Below are 18,716 nucleotides of genomic sequence, written 5' to 3' on the forward strand. Positions count from 1 at the left end.
TCGTGGCTGGGTCTTCCAGCATGACAACGACCCGAAACACACAGCCAGGGCAACTAAGGAGTGGCGCCGTAAGAAGCATCTCAAGGTCCTGGAGTGGCCTAGCCAGTCTCCAGACCTGAACCCAATAGAAAATCTTTGGAGGGGGCTGAAAGTCCGTATTGCCCAGCGACAGCCCCGAAACCTGAAGGATCTGGAGAAGATCTGTATGGAGGAGTGGGCCAAAATCCCTGCTGCAGTGTGTGCAAACCTGGTCAAGAACTACAGGAAACGTATGATCTCTGTAATTGCACACAAAGGTTTCTGTACCAAATATTAAGATCTGCTTTTCTGATGTATCAAATACTTATGTCATGCAATAAAATGCAAATTAATTACTTAAAAATCATACAATGTGATTTTCTGGATTTTTGTTTTAGATTCCGTCTCTCATCGTTGAAGTGTACCCATGATAGAAATTACAGACCTCTACATGCTTTGTAAGTAGGAAAACCTGCAAAATCGGCAGTGTATCAAATACTTGTTCTCCCCACTGTATGACCTGCAGCATGGTCAAGCAAGATAATGTTTTTGACAGTTTACCAAACAACTGCTGATTTAGAACCACAGAGATACCGTAAGTCAGCAAAAAGACAACAGGAGCCCTGCCTCTGCTACTCCATCACCCTTTCAACTTGAACATTTAAACATCATCAAATCAATAAGGCTATATACTCTTAATTTAATACACTGAAAACAAACTTAAAGATACCAAAACAATTTATCAGTGTTGCTAAATATAATGTGGCTGTCCATGGTACTGATTTCTGTCTGTGTGTGCAAGGTGCGCAAGTGAAAACATTTTTTTTTTACTCACAGTACTTGTAGACTAGTTGAACGCCAATGCCATCCTCCTGTCTTTCATGTTGGCTAAACGGTCTATGGCTCTGTCATACAGCATGATTTTAGTTTTTGATGTCATAGGCTACCTAGCTAAAGTGCTTGCTTGCCTAACTTCCTCGCATGGGCAACAATGAACCAGCTAAGTTAGCTAGCTAGTTAGTTAACGTGAGCCTACTAGGCTACATCTAGGCTGCATATTGAACTTCAATTGTCTCAGGCCAGTGGCACAATATATGAATTTATGGTTAGATCAGAATCGCCGCCGTAATCCTTAGCCTGTAGAGAGAATTAAGTCAAAGCCTCAAGTCTAAATCCCCATCTCCATCCATGGCTTAGGAAAGAGTTGAGTTAGCAAGCTAGCCACTGCAGGACATTAACACAAACAGACAAGTGTTTTCTGACAATGACGACGTTTACCTTAGGATATGATTGGATTGGTGTGAAGCGAAATCCAAACCCCTTGGGATGAGTTTTGCTGCGACCAGGGCAACCCAGGGTTGAGCGTTTGGCTGATTGTCTAATTCTTTCATAATTGTTTTATCAAGGCAGGCCAAATGCTTGCTGGTATCAATCAATCAAATGCTACAGCGGCAAGATGTCATACTCTTTTGTTCCAGACAGCATCAGACACATGGGCTACAAATACTCAGACAGAGGGGCGCTGTTTCCCTCGATCGGATGATTTCTCCAGTGAGATTTAGCCACTTGCAAATTGGGAAAATTATGAAAACACAGAGACAAATATTTGGGGAAGCCTGGCTTCCCTTGGCAACCATGAATACACACCACTGACAGTAAGGGAACAACAAATACGATTTAGAGTGGGTACTTGAACAAGCTGGGCCTAATTTGCTTCAGTGCAAACAATGATGTTTCCACAGGGTATTATGTGGAAACACAATCTGCGCCTCTCTCTCCTTCTCTCTTCCCTCCATCTCGCCCTCTCTCTGCAGTTTGAATATAAGTCTCTAATGGAGGAAATAAATTGTCTTTAAGCACTCTTTGCAGCAGCTTCAAAGCAGCATAGTCAATCAGGGACACAGTCATGTTGTTTCTTTTTACAGGATTGGCATTGTCATCTGATTACAATCAGGTATAGGCAGTAAATACTGAACTCACAGGAGTCTAAGGTACTGTTGACGTTGGCCTTGTAAATATCATATACATTCGAATTGTGGATGAATATGATTGATGCAATGATCATAGTGTAAATGCTTGTGAGTGCATACAGATATGATTTACCTCTAGTCTGTTTCTTATTTCTCTGGTTAACCTATCGGATTTGAGTGTGTCTGTTTCAGTAACCAATTTTGAACTTTCATTTTGCCAATGCAAAATATATTATTTTCTACTCCTACTCTCGACATGAGACCCATCTCGTCCAAAAAGTTGACTGAAGTTTGCTAAAAAGCACCTGGAAGATCATCAAGACTCTTGGAAGAATGTTCTATGGACAGATGATTCAAAAGTATACATTTTTGGATGACATCGGTCCCATTATGCCTGGCGATAACCAACCACTGCATTCCACAGTAAGAACCTTATACCAACAGTCAAGCATGGTGGTGGGAGTGTGATGTTTGGGGATGGTTTGCTGCGTCAGGACCTGGACAACTTGCCTTAATAGAAGGAACCATCAATTCTGTTCTGTATCAGAAAATTCTACAGGAGAATGTCAGGCTGTGAGCTGTCTGTGAGCTGAAGCTGAAGCGCAGCTGGGTCATGCAGGAAGAGAATGACCCAAAACACACAATCAAGTCTACATGATAAGGGCTAAAAAGCAACAAATTTGAAGTTTTTGAAAGTCCAGACGTAATCCCAATTGAGATGTTGTGGCAGGACTTGAAATGATCAGTTCATGCTTGAAAACCCACAAATGTCGCTGAGTTAATGCAGTTCTGCATGGAAGAGTGGGCCAAAATTCCTCCACAGCGACTTGAGAGTCTGATCAACAAATACAGGAAGCGTTTGGTTGGAGTCATTGGAGCTAAAGGTGGCACAACCAGTTATTGGGTGTAAGGGGGCAATGACTTTTTCACACAGGGGCATTGGGTGTTGCAAACTTTGTCTATGAAATAAATGTAGCTATATCATTGTTGTGTTATTTATTGACTCAGGTTCTCTTTATCTAATATTAGGTTTAGGTTGAAGATCTGATAACATTCAGTATAAAAAAAATGCAAATGTAGAGAAAATTAGAAAGGGGGCACATACTTTTTCACAGCACTGTATGTAGGCTAGTATTTTTTATTTCGTTTTTGTCAGTGTGTCTCCCAGTGCTGCAACCAGGGGCTCATTTTGATCGTTTTTATGAATCACATAATGGCTGCCATGGCTCTGTAAGGTAGCCTAAACAGAGAGCTCTGTATATTTTGTACATATTTTAGATGATTGAGTGTCGTTGATTGGATATATATGGTTATTTTTACCCATGGAGTTGAAGGACTGATGGCAAGTCTGCTTGTTTAGTTTGGCTGGCTAAGAAGCCTGCTGCATTTAAAATATGCATTTCACTCAGCACAGACTTCTTGATCAATGAGACCTGACTGAATTGTGGAAATGGCAAAGAGCTCGTGAGGAGGATGACTACTGCTCTGGACTGATGTGTGGTGAGCTTCTTTGCGCAATAGCAGCTGAAAAGGCATCACTCAAGTGGGTGCTACACGTTAGTTGTGGTGGAGAACTAAGTCCAGGCTACAGAGAGGTTGAGCTTAGAAAGACATCAGGGCCAGCAAGTCAACTCCATCATCATCATCTGGCATCACCATCCTCAAATCATCTAGCCTAATCCCAATAGGTTGCCAGAAAAAGGCCACTCTAAAATGTCCAGTTTTGTCACACAACAAAGATTTCTCAAGTTTTTAGGGAGCGTGCAATTGGCATGCTGACTGCAGGAATGTCCACCAGAGCTGATGCCAGAGAATTGACTGTTACTTTCTTTAGCATAAGCCGCCTCCAACGTTGTTTTAGAGAATTTGGCAGTACGTCCAACCCGCCTCACAACCAAAGACCACATGTAACCACGCCAGCCCAGGACCTCCACATCCGGCATCTTTACCTGCGGGATCGTCTGAGACCAGCCACCCGGACAGCTGATGAAACTGTGGGTTTGTACAAACTGTCAGAAACCATCTCTGCGAAGCTCATCTACATGCTAGTCATCCTCATCAGGGTCTTGACCTGACTGCAGTTTGGTGTCATAACAGTGGGCAAATTCTCACCTTCGATGGCCACTGGCATGCTGGAGAAGTATCTTCTTCACGGATGAATCCCAGTTACAACTGTCCCAGGCAGATAGCAGATGGCGTTGTGTGAGTGAGCGGTTTGCTGGTGTCAACGTTGTGAGCAAAGAGCCCCATGGTGGCGGTGGGGTTATGGTATGAGCAGGCATAAGCTACGGACAATGAACACAATTGCATTTTATCCATGGCAATTTGAATGCACAGAGATACCGTGACGAGATCCTGAGGCCCATTGTCGTGCCATTCATCCGCCGCCATCACCTCATGTTTCAGCATGATAATGCACGGCCCCATGTCGCAAGGATCTGCACACAATTCCTGGAAGCTGAAAATGTCCATGGCCTGCATACTTACCAGACATGTCACCAATGAGCACGTTTGGGATGCTCTGGATCGTTGTGTACGACAGCGTGTTCCAGTTCCCGCTAATATCCAACAACTTTGCACAACCATTGAAGAGGAATGGGACAACATTCCACAAGCCAGAATCAACAGCCCGATCAACTTTATGCAAAGGAGATGTGTCGCGCTGCATGAGGCAGATGGTGGTCATACCAGGTACTGACTGGTTTTCTGATCCACACCCCTACCTTTTATTTAAGGTATCTGTGACCAACAGATGCATATCTGTATTCCCAGTCATGTGAAATCCATAGATTAGGGTGTAATGAATGTATTTCAATTGACTGATTTCCTTATATGGACTGTAACTCAGTAAAATTGTTGACATTTTTACATGTTGCATTTATATTTCCGTTCAGTGTAGTTGTTGTCATGCTATGTCAACTCAAAGTTTAGTATGTCAACTCCACGTTTGTCAGGAAAGCTCCATGTTTGGCATTACAATGACCATAGTAATTGGTTATACAGCACAAACAGAACTGAGACCAGGGTAGTATTCAGGTACTCTACAAAAAAACTAAAAACATGTCTTACTTTTAAATGCATATAGTGCATTCGGAAAGTATTCAGACCCCTTGACTTTTTCAATTTTTTTACAATACAGCCTTATTCTAAAATGTATTAAATTATAAATTTTTCTCATCAATCTAAACACAATATCACATAATGACATAGCAAAAACAGTTTAGACATTTTTGCTAATGTATTGCAAATAAAAAACAGCAATACCTTATTTACATAAGAATTCAGACGCTTTGCTATGAGACTCGAAATTGAGGTCAGGTGCATCCTGTTTCCATTGATCATCCTTGAGATGTTTCTAAAACTTGATTAGAGCCCACCTGTGGTAAATTCATTTGATTGGACATGATTTGGAAAGGCACACACCTGTCTATATAAGGTCTCACAGTTGACAGTGCATGTCAGAGCAAAAACCAAGCCATGAGGTCGAAGGAATTGTCCGTAGAGCTCCGAGACAGGATTTTGTTAAGACCTGAAAATAGCTGTGCAGCGACGCTCCCTATCCAACCTGACAGACGTTGAGAGGATCTGCAGAGAAGAATGGGAGAAACTCCCCAAATACAGGTGTGCCAAGCTTGTAGCGTCATTCCCAAAAATACTTGAGTCTGTAATCGCTGCCAGAGGTGCTTCAACAAAATACTGAGTAAAGGGTCTGAAAACTTAGCTAATTATAATATTTCAAAATGTTCTAAAAACCTGTTTTTGCTTTGTCACTATGGTGTATTATGTGTAGATTGATGACGGGAATGAAAAATATATTTTTAGAATAAGACTAACAAAATGTGGTAAAAGTCTTAATCCGAATGCACTGTACATTTGATCCAGGTGTGAATACAACTATTTAATATATATAGTTATTATATAGGATATTGACAACCACTACCAATAGTTATCATATAGGATATATTATCTCCTCAAAAAATGTAAGCCTAACTTTTAAACAACTCACAAGTATTCATTCAAGCCACGTGTGAATAACACTTACTATATACTCATTACATATGAGATTGAATCCCACTAACTACATTATATAACAGGGTATTCAAATCCCACCCTACGAGATCCGGGATACTGCTGGTTTTCTGTTCTAACTGATAATTAATTGAACACACCTGGTGTCCCAGGTCTAAATCAGTCCCTGATTAGAGGGGATTGACAAAAAAAGCTGTGGAACTGGCTTCGATGTCCAGATTTGAATTGGAGGAGTATATAATTAAGTAATAAGGCCCAAGGTGGTGTGGTATATGGCCAATATACCACGGCTAAGAGCTGTTCTTAAGCACGACGCATCGCGGAGTGCCTGGACACAGCCCTTAGCCCTGGTATATTGGCCATATACCACAAAACCCCGAGGTGCCTTATTGCTATTATAAACTGGTTACCAACGTAATTAGGGCAGTAAAAATAAATATTTTGTCATACCCGTGATATATGGTCTGATATACCACGGCTGTCAGCCAATCAGCATTTAGGGATTGAACCACCCAGTTTATAATATACTGTATAGTTATCATATAGGAGATATCATCTCCTCGGCCTTGCCTTATGTGTCTCTACGGGCAATGGCATATGTTAGCTCAATTAAGCCTATTGTTCAAATTAATGAAACATGCATACATTGGACATAGGTCTGTATACTACTAATTATATAACTTATACCACTGACTATTTAATATATACTGTGCATTCAGAAAGTATTCACACCTCTTGACTTTTTTCACATTTTGATGTGTTACTGCCTGAATTTAAAATTTACATTGAGATTTTGTGTCACTGGCCTACACACAATATCCCACGTCAAAGTGGAATTATGTTTTTAGAAATGTTTACAAATGAATTAAAAATGAAAAGCTGAAATATCTGGAGTCAATAAATATTCAACCCCTTTGTTATGGCAAGCCTAAATAAATTCAGGGGTAAAAATGTGCATAACAAGTCACATAACAAGTTTATCTGTGTGCAATAATAGTGTTTAACATGGTTTTTGAATGACTACCTCATCTCTGTACCCCACATATACAAGTATATGTAAAGTCCCTCATTCAAGCAGTGAATTTCAAACACAGATTCAACCACAAAGACCAGGGAGGTTTTCCAATGCATCGCAAAGAAGGGCACCTATCGGTAGATGGGTAAAAAAATAAAAAAGCAGACATTGAATATCCCTTTGAGCATGGGAAAGTTATTATTTACACTTTATGGTGTATCAATACACCCAGTCACAACAAAGATACAGGTGTTCTTCCTAACTCAGTAGCCGGAGAGAAAGAAAACCGCTCAGATATTTTACCATGAGGCCAATGGGGACTTTAAAACAGTTACAGATGGCTGTGAGAGCAAAAAACTGAGGATAGATCAACAACATTGTAGTTACCCCATAATACTAACCTAAATGACAGAGTGAAAAGACTGTACAGAATAAAAATATTCCACAACATGCATCCTGTTTGCAAGAAGGCACTAAAGTTAAACTGAAAAAAATACAAAGCAAATACAATTTTTTACATTTATTTCACCGTTATTTAACCAGGTAGGCTAGTTGAGAACAAGTTCTCATTTGCAACTGCGACCTGGCCAAGATAAAGCATAGCAGTGTGAACAGACAACAACACAGAGTTACACATGGAGTAAACAATAAACAAGTCAATAACATGGTAGAAAAAAGAGAATCTATATACAATGTGTGCAAAAGGCATGAGGAGGTAGGCAATAAATCGAATAATTACAATTTAGCAGATTAACACTGGAGTGATAAATCATCAGATGATCATGTGCAAGTAGAGATACTGGTGTGCAAAAGAGCAGAAAAGTAAATAAATAAAAGCAGTATGGGGGGGTGAGGTAGGTAAATTGGGTGGGCTATATACCGATGGACTATGTACAGCTGCAGCGATCGGTTAGCTGCTCGGATAGCAGATGTTTAAAGTTGTTGAGGGAGATAAAAGTCTCCAACTTCAGAGATTTTTGCAATTCGTTCCAGTCGCAGGCAGCAGAGAACTGGAAGGAAAGGCGTCCAAATGAGGTTTTGGCTTTAGGGATGATCAGTGAGATACACCTGCTGGAGCGCGTGCTACAGGTGGGTGTAGCCATCGTGACCAGTGAACTGAGATAAGGCGGCACTTTACCTAGTATAGCCTTGTAGATGACCTGGAGCCAGTGGGTCTGACGACGAACATGTAGCGAGGGCCAGCCGACTAGGGCATACAGGTCGCAGTGGTGGGTCGTATAAGGTGCTTTAGTAACAAAACGGATGGCACTGTGATAAACTGCATCCAGTTTGCTGAGTAAAGCAAAGCATTATGTTCGGGGGAAATCCAACACAAAACATCACTGAGAATCACTCTTCAAAATATCAAACATGGTGTTGGCTGCAGTGAATGTTCTTGAGTGGCCTAGTTAGTTTTGACTTAAATCGTCTTGAAAATCTAGCAATGATCAACAATGACCTTGACAGAGCTTGAAGAATTGTTTTAATAACAATGTGTCAATATTGTACAATCCAGGTGGGTAAAGCTCTTAGAGACTTATGAACTTGAGGCAGAAGTTCAACCAGTGGTAGAGGTGGAGAGGTTTGAGGCCTGTACCAGACGTGGCCAGAACGGTGGTGAGCGCTTAGTGGTCCGTCCGAAGTGTGAATGCATGTCAGTACAGATACATGTGCCACCGTTCACATGCCCAGACGCATGCTAGAGCCTCCCGCTCATCCACAGAATATCTCTGCTCTGTGGGCTAAGGGCTCGGGAGGCGAAGGCGATCGGCCTCTCCTGTCCATTTTTCAGCCGGGACAGCACTGCTCCTACGGCAACGGCATAGGCATCGCACGTGACAAGGGTGGTGCTTGGGAGGTCGAAGTGGGCCAAGACCGGTGATGAGATGAGCTGTGATTTAAGGAGATGCACAGCATCGGAGCACCACTTTATTCAGCAGGTGGCGCAACAGAGCGGTTGTGGATGAGTTCTGTGGTAGGAAACAGAGGTTGTACGATATCATACCCAGGAAGGATGCAACCTGGGCAGCAGAGGTTGGCTCTGGAATATGGTGGATCACTTCAGTGTAAGGGGGGGAGTGGGGAAATCCCCTTGGCTAGGAGGCAAAATCCCACAAAGTCAATGGCAGGGGCGAAGAAGAAACACTTTTCTCCATTGAGAGTGAGGTGGTGTTTTGGCAGTGAAGTGAACACGCTGTGTAGGCGCTCATCATTGACCCTGGTAGTGGGCCCATGAACAACAATGTCATCGAGATAGATGGGATCCCCGTGAAGACAGACATCATAATATTTTGGAAGCAGCTGGGGAGAGCTTAATCCGAATGCCATGCGCTTGTAGTGGAAGACAGCTAAGTGTGTGATGTATGCTGTGAGGTTGCGGCTTCTGTGGTGTAGCGGCACCTGTAGGTATCCCTGATGGAAGTCCAGCTTGGTGAACACAGTGGAGTCGTAGAACAGAGAAGTGAGCTCTTCAGCAGTGGGCAGGGGTTATTTATCTGGGATGATGGTCTTATTTGCTGCTCTATGGTCCACACAGGTACGCAGGCCCCCTGATTAATTTTTTACCACCACCAGGTTGGAGATCCAGGGGGATGCATCGATAGGCTTGATGATATCTTCCTCTAGCTGGTGCTGGAGCTCGGCAACGAAATCTGCTCGCAGGGCCAGTGGAACGCGGAGTAGAGGGGGGGTCACGGTGGGATCAATCAGGGGCTGATGTGCAAAGGAGAAGAGGCATCCCAGCGCAGGGTGCAGGGTGCTGTTGCTGCCACAGGGTGGCGACAGTGAAGATCTCTGAACCACTGGTGTCCAAAAGGGAGAAGGGTAGGCTGTTGAACAGGTCGAGCCCTATTGGCGAGACACATTAAAACTAAACAGCTGGCGAAGCTTTCTCCCCGTATTTAAGAGGTAGCTGGATGGATCCCACAATGTCAATTTTGGAGTTGGCATAACCACATAGGGCAGTTGAGGGGATGCCCAATGGTTGGTGGGAGAAACTGTCTATATGTCTCTAAGTTAATCAGAGACACATTAGCTCCTGTGTTGAGGAGGAGTTGCAGGCTGTCCTCATCAATCATCAGAGTGCATGTTTTAAATGCCACTCATCCAGAGCTGACATTGTGAATGATTGTGGTTGGTTATTGGGGAACATACCATTGTTGTCTGTCAGCTTGGGCAGACCTGCAGACTTTAACGGCGATCAACCGTGTTGTTGTCACAGAAGAAGTTGACCGAGTTTTGAAATCAGTGGAATGGCTGGCTTGCTTGCTAATGTTACGTGTATTATCTGTGTCGTAAATATTTTTCGTATCTCAGAAATCCATTTGCATTGCTAGTAATAGCCTAATGTTAGCTAGCTAGCTAATATTGAACCTAGTTGGTTAGCTTTAGCTACCTGCAGAATCATGCATGGTAGTAACCTTATGAGTTGGGATTAGCTACATACGTAAACATAAGACTCCACTATGCATTTAACCATTTCACTGTACCGTTTACACCTTCTGTATCCTGTGCATGTGACAAATAAACGTAGCTTTTATTTGATATAGTGTGTGTTTACCAGAGATGGTAATATGAAGAACAACATGACCTGCACCAAAGACAAATTAGGATATAAAGTTAGGCCAACAAGACAGTGTCCAAGTTCAAAAATGATCAGAATGCCTTGCTTTTATTACGTCACACTCACAACTGTAAGTTATTTTATGTAATTAGCTTGACATTAACTTGTAAGGAATGATCCTGTTGTGAGTTTATTTTCCTGTAATAATGAATAAAAATTAGCTAAAGTTAAGACGTTGTCAGCTATCATCTCCCATTGTAATTGTTTTCGGACAGATGTGTGTGAAGGTATATTATTATAATGGCTGCTTGAAGAGACCGTTTAACTGTCTTTCAATTGGTGTAATACAATACATTTTTGAGTATGGGGAATGCCAATGTGGTGTGAAAAATTCACTGCTATTATTTTCGTATGGAATGCGGGAATGTGGAGCTTATTTGCAATAGCATGAACGTCTTAATGATGCCATTTCGTCACACACACAGGTGTAATGTCAAACACATGCATACGCAGGCAGCAGGCAACACACACACACACACACACACACACACACATCTCAGCTGTGCTCTCACACCACGGAGGATGCATAAGTAAACATGTGGTGTCAGCGTGGCCAGTTGGCTGTCGTGGTGAGCTGACACCGAGCACTTGATACCACACCACGCTTTCGCACAAATCAATTTCATGCCACAATCCCCCCAACAATCCCCCTGTTTTTCATCGCTCTTTAAAAACTTTTTCCACATGGCAGCACAATGCTTTGATCCCCTGATTAGGCACCTGCTATGGAGATCCATGTGACGCATCTAACTCCTTTCACCTGACCACTCCTGCAATTATACAGTTGACTATGAGAGAATTATTGCGCAGATAATAGTTTTCTGTCTCCAAAATGTGCCTAATTATTCATATGTCCAATTATTCATGTTTTGTTTTAATTGCGACAATGACAGCCAAAATTATTTTTTTACCCAATATAACAGCACTACCAGAATCCCGTCACATCCTCTTTGAACTGCCTCAGAACATTAAATTGTGTCAGTCCAGTGTAAAATGTATTTGTCACTGTGGTTTTCCATTACAAATAGTAGCTTTTGGAGGCATAGGATATTTAGATGTTGACATACCTGTCCAGGTCTGGCACTCTCACAAAGGTAGGTCTCGTACTCGATGGCGAAGACGGGTGCGTTGTCATTGATGTCCGTCACTGTGATCAGAATTATGCCCTTTCCCACTTGTAATGGGTGCACTGAAAAAATAAACAAGAGAGAAACATGAGGTCAAGGATCGAGGTGAGGTCAAGGGTCAACCAAATGCACTGGTCTTTGAAGCATGTATCTGGTAGCTGATGGTGTAAATGCAGGGAAGCTAAATGTTTGAAGCAATACCCAGTTGCATGTCCTGCCCTAAAACAACATCAGTTTCCATTGTTGGGTTTGACATTTTGAACATTGAGATATTAAATAAATGATAGAGAAGAAGCATAGAATCAAAGGAGGAAGTTAAGGGTTCTCTGTAGAAAGCCAGAAGGCTTTGGAATGTGTTTGATGGAGAGGAGAGCGACGTGTTGATAACGGAAAGACAGATGGACATCTGTGTATTAGATGAAAGAGGGGTTGAGGTCAGGAGGTGAGGACAGAGTCTCCTAAGAGAGTAATAAATGTTTGGTATCCTGTTACCCTCTTTATTAGCTTCCTGTAGAGCCATAAATTGTAAGGATTGGAGAGGAGGAGGAGTGTCTTAACTTGTTATGGCTGCAGGGGGCGTATTGAAAAACTGGAAAATATGTGCAAATTTTCAAACGGCCTCTTAATCAATTTTTGCTCTTACAATATGCATATTATTATTACCATTGGATAGGAAACAGTCTGTAGTTTCTAAAACCGTTTTAATTATTTCTCTAAGTGGAACAGAACTATTTTTACAGCCCATTTCCTATCCGGAAGTGAGATTTCCAAAATCGATGTCGCTCTTCAAGCCCTTGTCTATAAAAGGGCATGTCACTTAGGACTGTAGAAACACGTCATACGCCTTCCTCTGGGTGTCATGCGGAAGTGAGAGAAGAAATCACTTGATTATCTCGTCCTGGGATTGAACACAACCTCTTGGAGTGAGTGTTGCGCAGTTTATTTTTCTTTCTGGGCGCGAAGTAGGACCTGGACTCGGCTCCTGGAAAACACTCTGTAAAGGTGAATATGATCTCTGGCTTCGATTTTATTTGATACATGTCACAATATCATCCTAAAGTATGTTATTTCAATATAGTTTAATTATATTATTGAAATGTATTCTGGACTTTAGACGTGATGCGACGCAATAATTTTTTCAAGATGGAGAGGTTAGCGTCGCACTGCCAGTGTGCTTGCTAATTCAAGAGGGAAATTGTTCGTTCTGGATCGAAATAAAGACATTTCTGAACAAAGGACCCCTTGGAGAACATTCTGATGGAAGATCAACAAAGATAAGGACCCAATTTGGGATGCTTTTTCATATATCTGTCGAACTGTGCTATGCTACCGTTTGCCTTGAGTCAATGCTGTTGTGATGTTAGCTATTGTAGTAAGCTAATATGACGATATATTGTGTTTTCGCTGTAAAACACTTGAAAAATCGGAAATATTGGCTCTATTCACAAGATCTTTCTCTTTCATTAGCTATCCACCATATATTGTTCTGAAATGTTTTATGATGTGTAATTAGTAGTTGACGTTGGTGTCTGTATTTTCTCTGGCTACTCCCGTGCGATTTCTGACTGTAGCTATGATGGTAGCAGTAATGTAAAACTGATTTATAGCTAAAATATGCACATTTTTTGAACAAAACATAGATTTATTGTGTAACATGTTATAGGACTGTCATCTGAGGTAGTTTTTTCTAGGTTATTTAGGTTGGTTCTAGGTTAGTTAGGTTGGCTTGTGCATCCTACTTGCATCCTACTTGTGCTGTGAAAAATGTCTGTCCTCCTTTTTTATTTGGTGGTGAGCTAACATAAATATATGTGGTGTTTTCTCTGTAAAACATTTAAAAAATCGGACATGTTGGCTGGATTGACAAGATGTTTATCTTTCAAATGCTGTATTGGACTTGTTAATGTGTGAAAGTTAAATATTTAAAAAAAATAGATTTTGAATTTCGCGCCCTGCACTTGAGCTGGATGTTGTCATAGGTGTACCGGCGTCGGGCTGACGTCGGGCTGCAGCCATAACAGGTTAAGTGGGATATAAATATCTGGATGGGACAAATGTTGTGTTGTCTGAATACAGCTGTACAGAACCTTTGGGAAGAATTAAACTTGGTTAAGCTTCTCTAGTGTCCTTGGGTTATTTACTCTGAAATATAAGAACCTAACACGATTGACTGACACATTCACCACACACCTGTATCTGTAAGTGTCTTAAGTTAACTTCATAGAGCTACAGGATCAATTTCAGACAATTTCAGAGACTAAAAAGTTAGCATTTGGCAACAGTGTCCAGGTAAACAAAACCAAAGCATGGGTTGCTGTATTACTTTGTAAATAGACTGGGTAAGAGCACCAATAAGTACTTTTCTAATTTGGGTGAACTATCCCTTTAAGAAAACATTCATTTTAAAGCCATCAGAAAACAGTCTGTGTAGGAAGTCTGGAAGTTTCCTCATAAAGAGTCAGAGCTCGACGACAACTCAGTGGTTTTCATGGCCAGACAACGTACTGTATGTTTGCTTTTTAACAAGCTCATTTTGTCTTGTTCACGTCATCTTCATCTGAATCTTTACCTTAATATAAATTATGAATCAGGGATAACAGACAGGTCAAGGTTACTCGGCACGCTAAATTCTCCACTGTAGAATCGTTTGAAGGTATAAATACAGATATTTTAAATCAGACTATTTTTTATCTCATTTGCAACTTCCTACAAACTTTGTGTATAGTATAATGACCTATGGCCCTATGGACACATTCTGTATGAGATGCATGATAATGTAGCACATATAACATCTTTATAATCAAGAGGTATATTTAATTAATTGGTCTAGACATTTTGTCTTACTAGTGTTGGATTCCATCTTGAAATATACTTATTCATGTTACCATACTAGAACTTATTGATTATTTGCATGTATAAGGAATGTATATGTTGGGTCAATAGAAGGGTAGATAAGGACTTGCCATATGGAAAGTTACTGAGTGAGACAATGGGGGTGCATAAAATCCATGTTTCTAAGGAAGGACACAAAGGGCAATAGTTAGTCTCTGATAAGGCAGGCCAGCTGCGGAGCTAGGGAGGAGTGAGGATTTTGGCTCGAGTCAGCAGATGAAGTGAAAAGAAACCTCTGGGAGGGGGGCCAGAGGGGCCAAACACAACAATCCCCCGACAACAGTCCTATCTCATACAAAAAAATCTTCCACGCCCACGAAAAGGGGATGCAACTCAATATTAGGACAGTACAAGTAAAAGGTTTGGACACACCTACTCGTTCCAGGGTTTTTCTTTATTGAAACTATTTAACATTGTAGAATAATAGTGAAGTCATCGAAACTATGAAATAACACATATGGAATTACGTAGTAACCAAAAAAGTGTTAAACAAATCAAAATATATTTTAGGAGTCTAGTTGGCTTAGCAATGGAAAAAGACATGAACCTTCCCGCTAGCCATGATTGTAGGTGGGCTGGACATGCCGAGAGATGAGTTTGGATTGGTCTGCCATGTAGCACGCTTCTGTCAGCTGGTCAGTATGTGTAGGTAATCCTTTCCAACGTGCATTTTTTTTTAAGATATCACGTAGTAGAACTGCAAAAGCGTTGTTCTCCACTTTTTGGAAGGCCAAGTTTTGAAATCAGTGGAATTAGAGTATGATAGCTAAGGAGATTCTGCCGTTTGATTGCAATTATGCAAAGAGGGTCGAAAAGAGAACACAGAAGGCTATGGTATAAAACATCTGTCTCCGGATTACATCTTCAAACTATGGGCAACCATCGCATCCATGACAGAGAGGGAGAAGAATCCATCCATGTATACAGGTAAGATAGACTAGCTAGCTACATTTTCAGATATTACACATTTCTTATTTTGTCAAAGTTGTTTTCATTTCAAGTTAAAGCGTACTGTTAGCTAGCTAGCTAACGTTAGCTGGCTGGCTCACTAGCTAACCTTACATGTATGATCTGTGTAGTAATATTATTTGGATCACAGAGCCAGTTGCATTGCTAGTTATAGCTTAATGTTAACTAGCTAGCTAACATTGAACCTGGTGGTTAGCTACCTGTAGATTCATGCAGGGTAGTAACGTTATGAGTTCGGATAATTGTTCATTGTTTAGCTAGCTAGCTATATGTCTAAACAAAAGACTCGCTATCTATGCAAGTAACCATTTCAATGAACTCTCTTAACTATAACATTGGGGTCCCACAAGGGTCAATATTAGGCCCACTTCTGTTAACCATCTATATAAATGATCTCCCACTTGCTTGCCAACAAGTTAACATGCAGATGATACAGTTCTTTATGTACACTCAAAAAATAGACAATTGGTTGTTAACAAGTTAACTGAAGCTATTGTACATGTTTCTAAATGGATGACAAATGATTTTAAATATCGACAAGACTGTATGTACTTCTCTAAGAAATCCATTGATTCTTCCCAACGAGCTGTTCTTATTAATGGGTAGAATCTGAAATGTGTGTCTAACTTCAGGTATCTTGGTGTCATTTTGGACTCCAAACATCTGAAGAAGGTGATTATAGATTTATAAGATATTTCCTTCCTCTGGAGGCCGCCAAACTATATATGCATGCAATGATCTACTCACATTTGAGATATTGACTCACATGCTGGTCACAAGCAGGTGCTACTATTCTGAAACCAATTGAATCACTCTACAAACAAACACTTAAGATTTTATATAACAAACCAAATAGTTACCGCCATTGTCATATCATTTACAAACATAATTTTTTTAGCCTGGATAGCTTTAAGCAGTATGTAGATGCAAGCCTTGTCTTAAGATCCTGAATGGTCTTGTCCCTCCATCTCTATCCTGGCATATTATGCTCAAGGAAAGCACCTCCAGGATAACAAGGGCATTAACTAGAGGGGATTGCGTTGTCCCTTTTCGACACAGTAAAATCGGCCAATCGGCCTTCTCTGACACAAGTAATTTTTCCAACAATTGTTTACAGACAGATTATTTCACTTATAATTCACTGTATCACAATTCCAGTGGGTCAGAAGATAACATACACTAAGTTGACTGTGCCTTTAAACAGCTTGGAAAATTCCAGAAAATTATGTCTTGCTTTAAAAGCTTCTGATAGGCTAATTGACATAATTTGAATCATTTGGAAGTGTACCTGTGGATGTTTTTCAAGGCCTACCTTCAAACTCTGTGCCTCTATGCTTGACATCATGGGAAAATCAAAAGAAATCAGCCAAGACCTCAGAAAACCTGTAGACCTCCACAAGTCTGGTTCATCCTTGGGAGCAATTTCCAAATGCCTGAAGGTACCATGTTCATCTGTACAAACACCATGAGACCACGCAGCCAACATACCGCTCAGGAAGGAGGATCTGTCTCCTAGAGATGAACGTACTTTGGTGCGAAAAGTGCAAATCAATCCCAGAACAACAGCAAAGGACCTTATGAAGATGCTGGAGGAAACAGGTACAAAAGTATATATATCCACAGTAAAACGAGTACTATATCGACATAACCTGAAAGGCCGCTCAGCAAGGAAGAAGCCACTGCTCTAAAACCGCCATAAAAAGCCAGACTACGTTTTGCAAATGACACAAGATTGTACTTTTTGGAGAAATGTCCTCTAGTCTGATGAAACAAAAATAGAACTGTTTGGCCATAATGACCATCGATATGTCTGGAGGGAAAAGGGGGAGGCTTGCAAGCTGAAAAACACCATCCCAACCGTGAAGAATGGGGGTGGCAGCATCATGTTGTGGGGGTGCTTTGCTGCAGGAGGGGCTGGTGCACTTCACAAAAATGATGGCATCATGAGGAGGAAAATTATGTGGATATATTGAAGCAACATCTCAAGACATCAGTCAGGAAGTTAAAGCTTGGTCGCAAATGGGTCTTCCAAATGGACAATGACCCCAAGCATACTTCGAAGTTTTGGCAAAATGGCTAAAGGACAACAAAGTCAAGGTATTGGAGTGGCCGTCACAAAGCCCTGACCTCAATCATATAGAACATTTGTGGGCAGAACTGAAAAAGCGTGTGCGAGCAAGGAGGCCTACAAACCTGACTCAGTTACACCAGCTCTGTCAGGAGGAATGGGACAAAATTCACCCAACTTATTGTAGGAAGCTTGTGGAAGGCTACACAAAGTGTTTGACCCAAGTCAAACAATTTAAAGGCAATGCTACCAAATACTAATTGAGTGTATGTAAACTTCTGACACACTGGGAATGTGATGAAAATAATAAAAGCTGAAAAAAATCATTCTCTCTACTGTTTTTCTGACATTCTTAGTATAAAGTGGTGATCCTACCTGACCTAAGACAGGACATTTTTACTAGGATTAAATGTCAGGAATTGTGAAAAACTGAGTTCAAATGTATTTGGCTAAGGTGAATGTAAACTTCCGACTTCAACTGTATGTTTCATTGTCTTTTAGCCAGGTAAAAACTGATTGTCTTTTCTTTTTAATCACTAAGCCTTTACATTTATAACTAGCTAAACTTATTTCACCACTTAGCATAATGATATACAAGTTTCAATTCGATTTACCGCAATGTGTTTGCAAATGTACCATTAAAAAGTACAATGCTGATTGAATGTCCATATAGGTGTACCATGATATTTGCATTGCGACTGAGTCAACCTCCAATTGTCCTACAATATTCCACCCACTAAATCCCCCCCCCCCCATCCCAAGTTGGGTTGTCGTTCCAGTGACTGACAGACCACCTCTGTAGACATGAATCCTAAGTCCTTTGAGAGATTGGAACACATCCTTTGAAAAGAACACATAGTGAAACCTACAGAACAGAACCAGATTAACTCTTTAGCCTCTGTTGTACAGTTGTGGTCAAACGTTTTGAGAATGACACAAATATACATTTTCACAAAGTTTGCTGCTTCAGTGTCTTTAGATATTTTTGTCAGATGTTACTATGGAA

The 18,716-nt window shown here is 41.0% G+C and overlaps 1 protein-coding gene across 1 annotated transcript in view; it reads right to left on the reverse strand.

Annotated features, from left to right (window-relative positions):
• LOC139551221 (cadherin-7-like) overlaps positions 1–18,716 on the reverse strand; it is a 186,675-nt gene that overhangs the window by 60,332 nt on the left and 107,627 nt on the right. The window contains exon 9 of the mRNA XM_071362697.1: positions 11,722–11,843. Coding sequence (XP_071218798.1) covers positions 11,722–11,843 — 122 coding nt within the window. The remainder of the gene's footprint in view (positions 1–11,721; positions 11,844–18,716) is intronic.

Source organism: Salvelinus alpinus, chromosome 23 (genome assembly GCF_045679555.1).
Source record: "Salvelinus alpinus chromosome 23, SLU_Salpinus.1, whole genome shotgun sequence".
Classification (NCBI taxonomy): domain Eukaryota; kingdom Metazoa; phylum Chordata; class Actinopteri; order Salmoniformes; family Salmonidae; genus Salvelinus; species Salvelinus alpinus.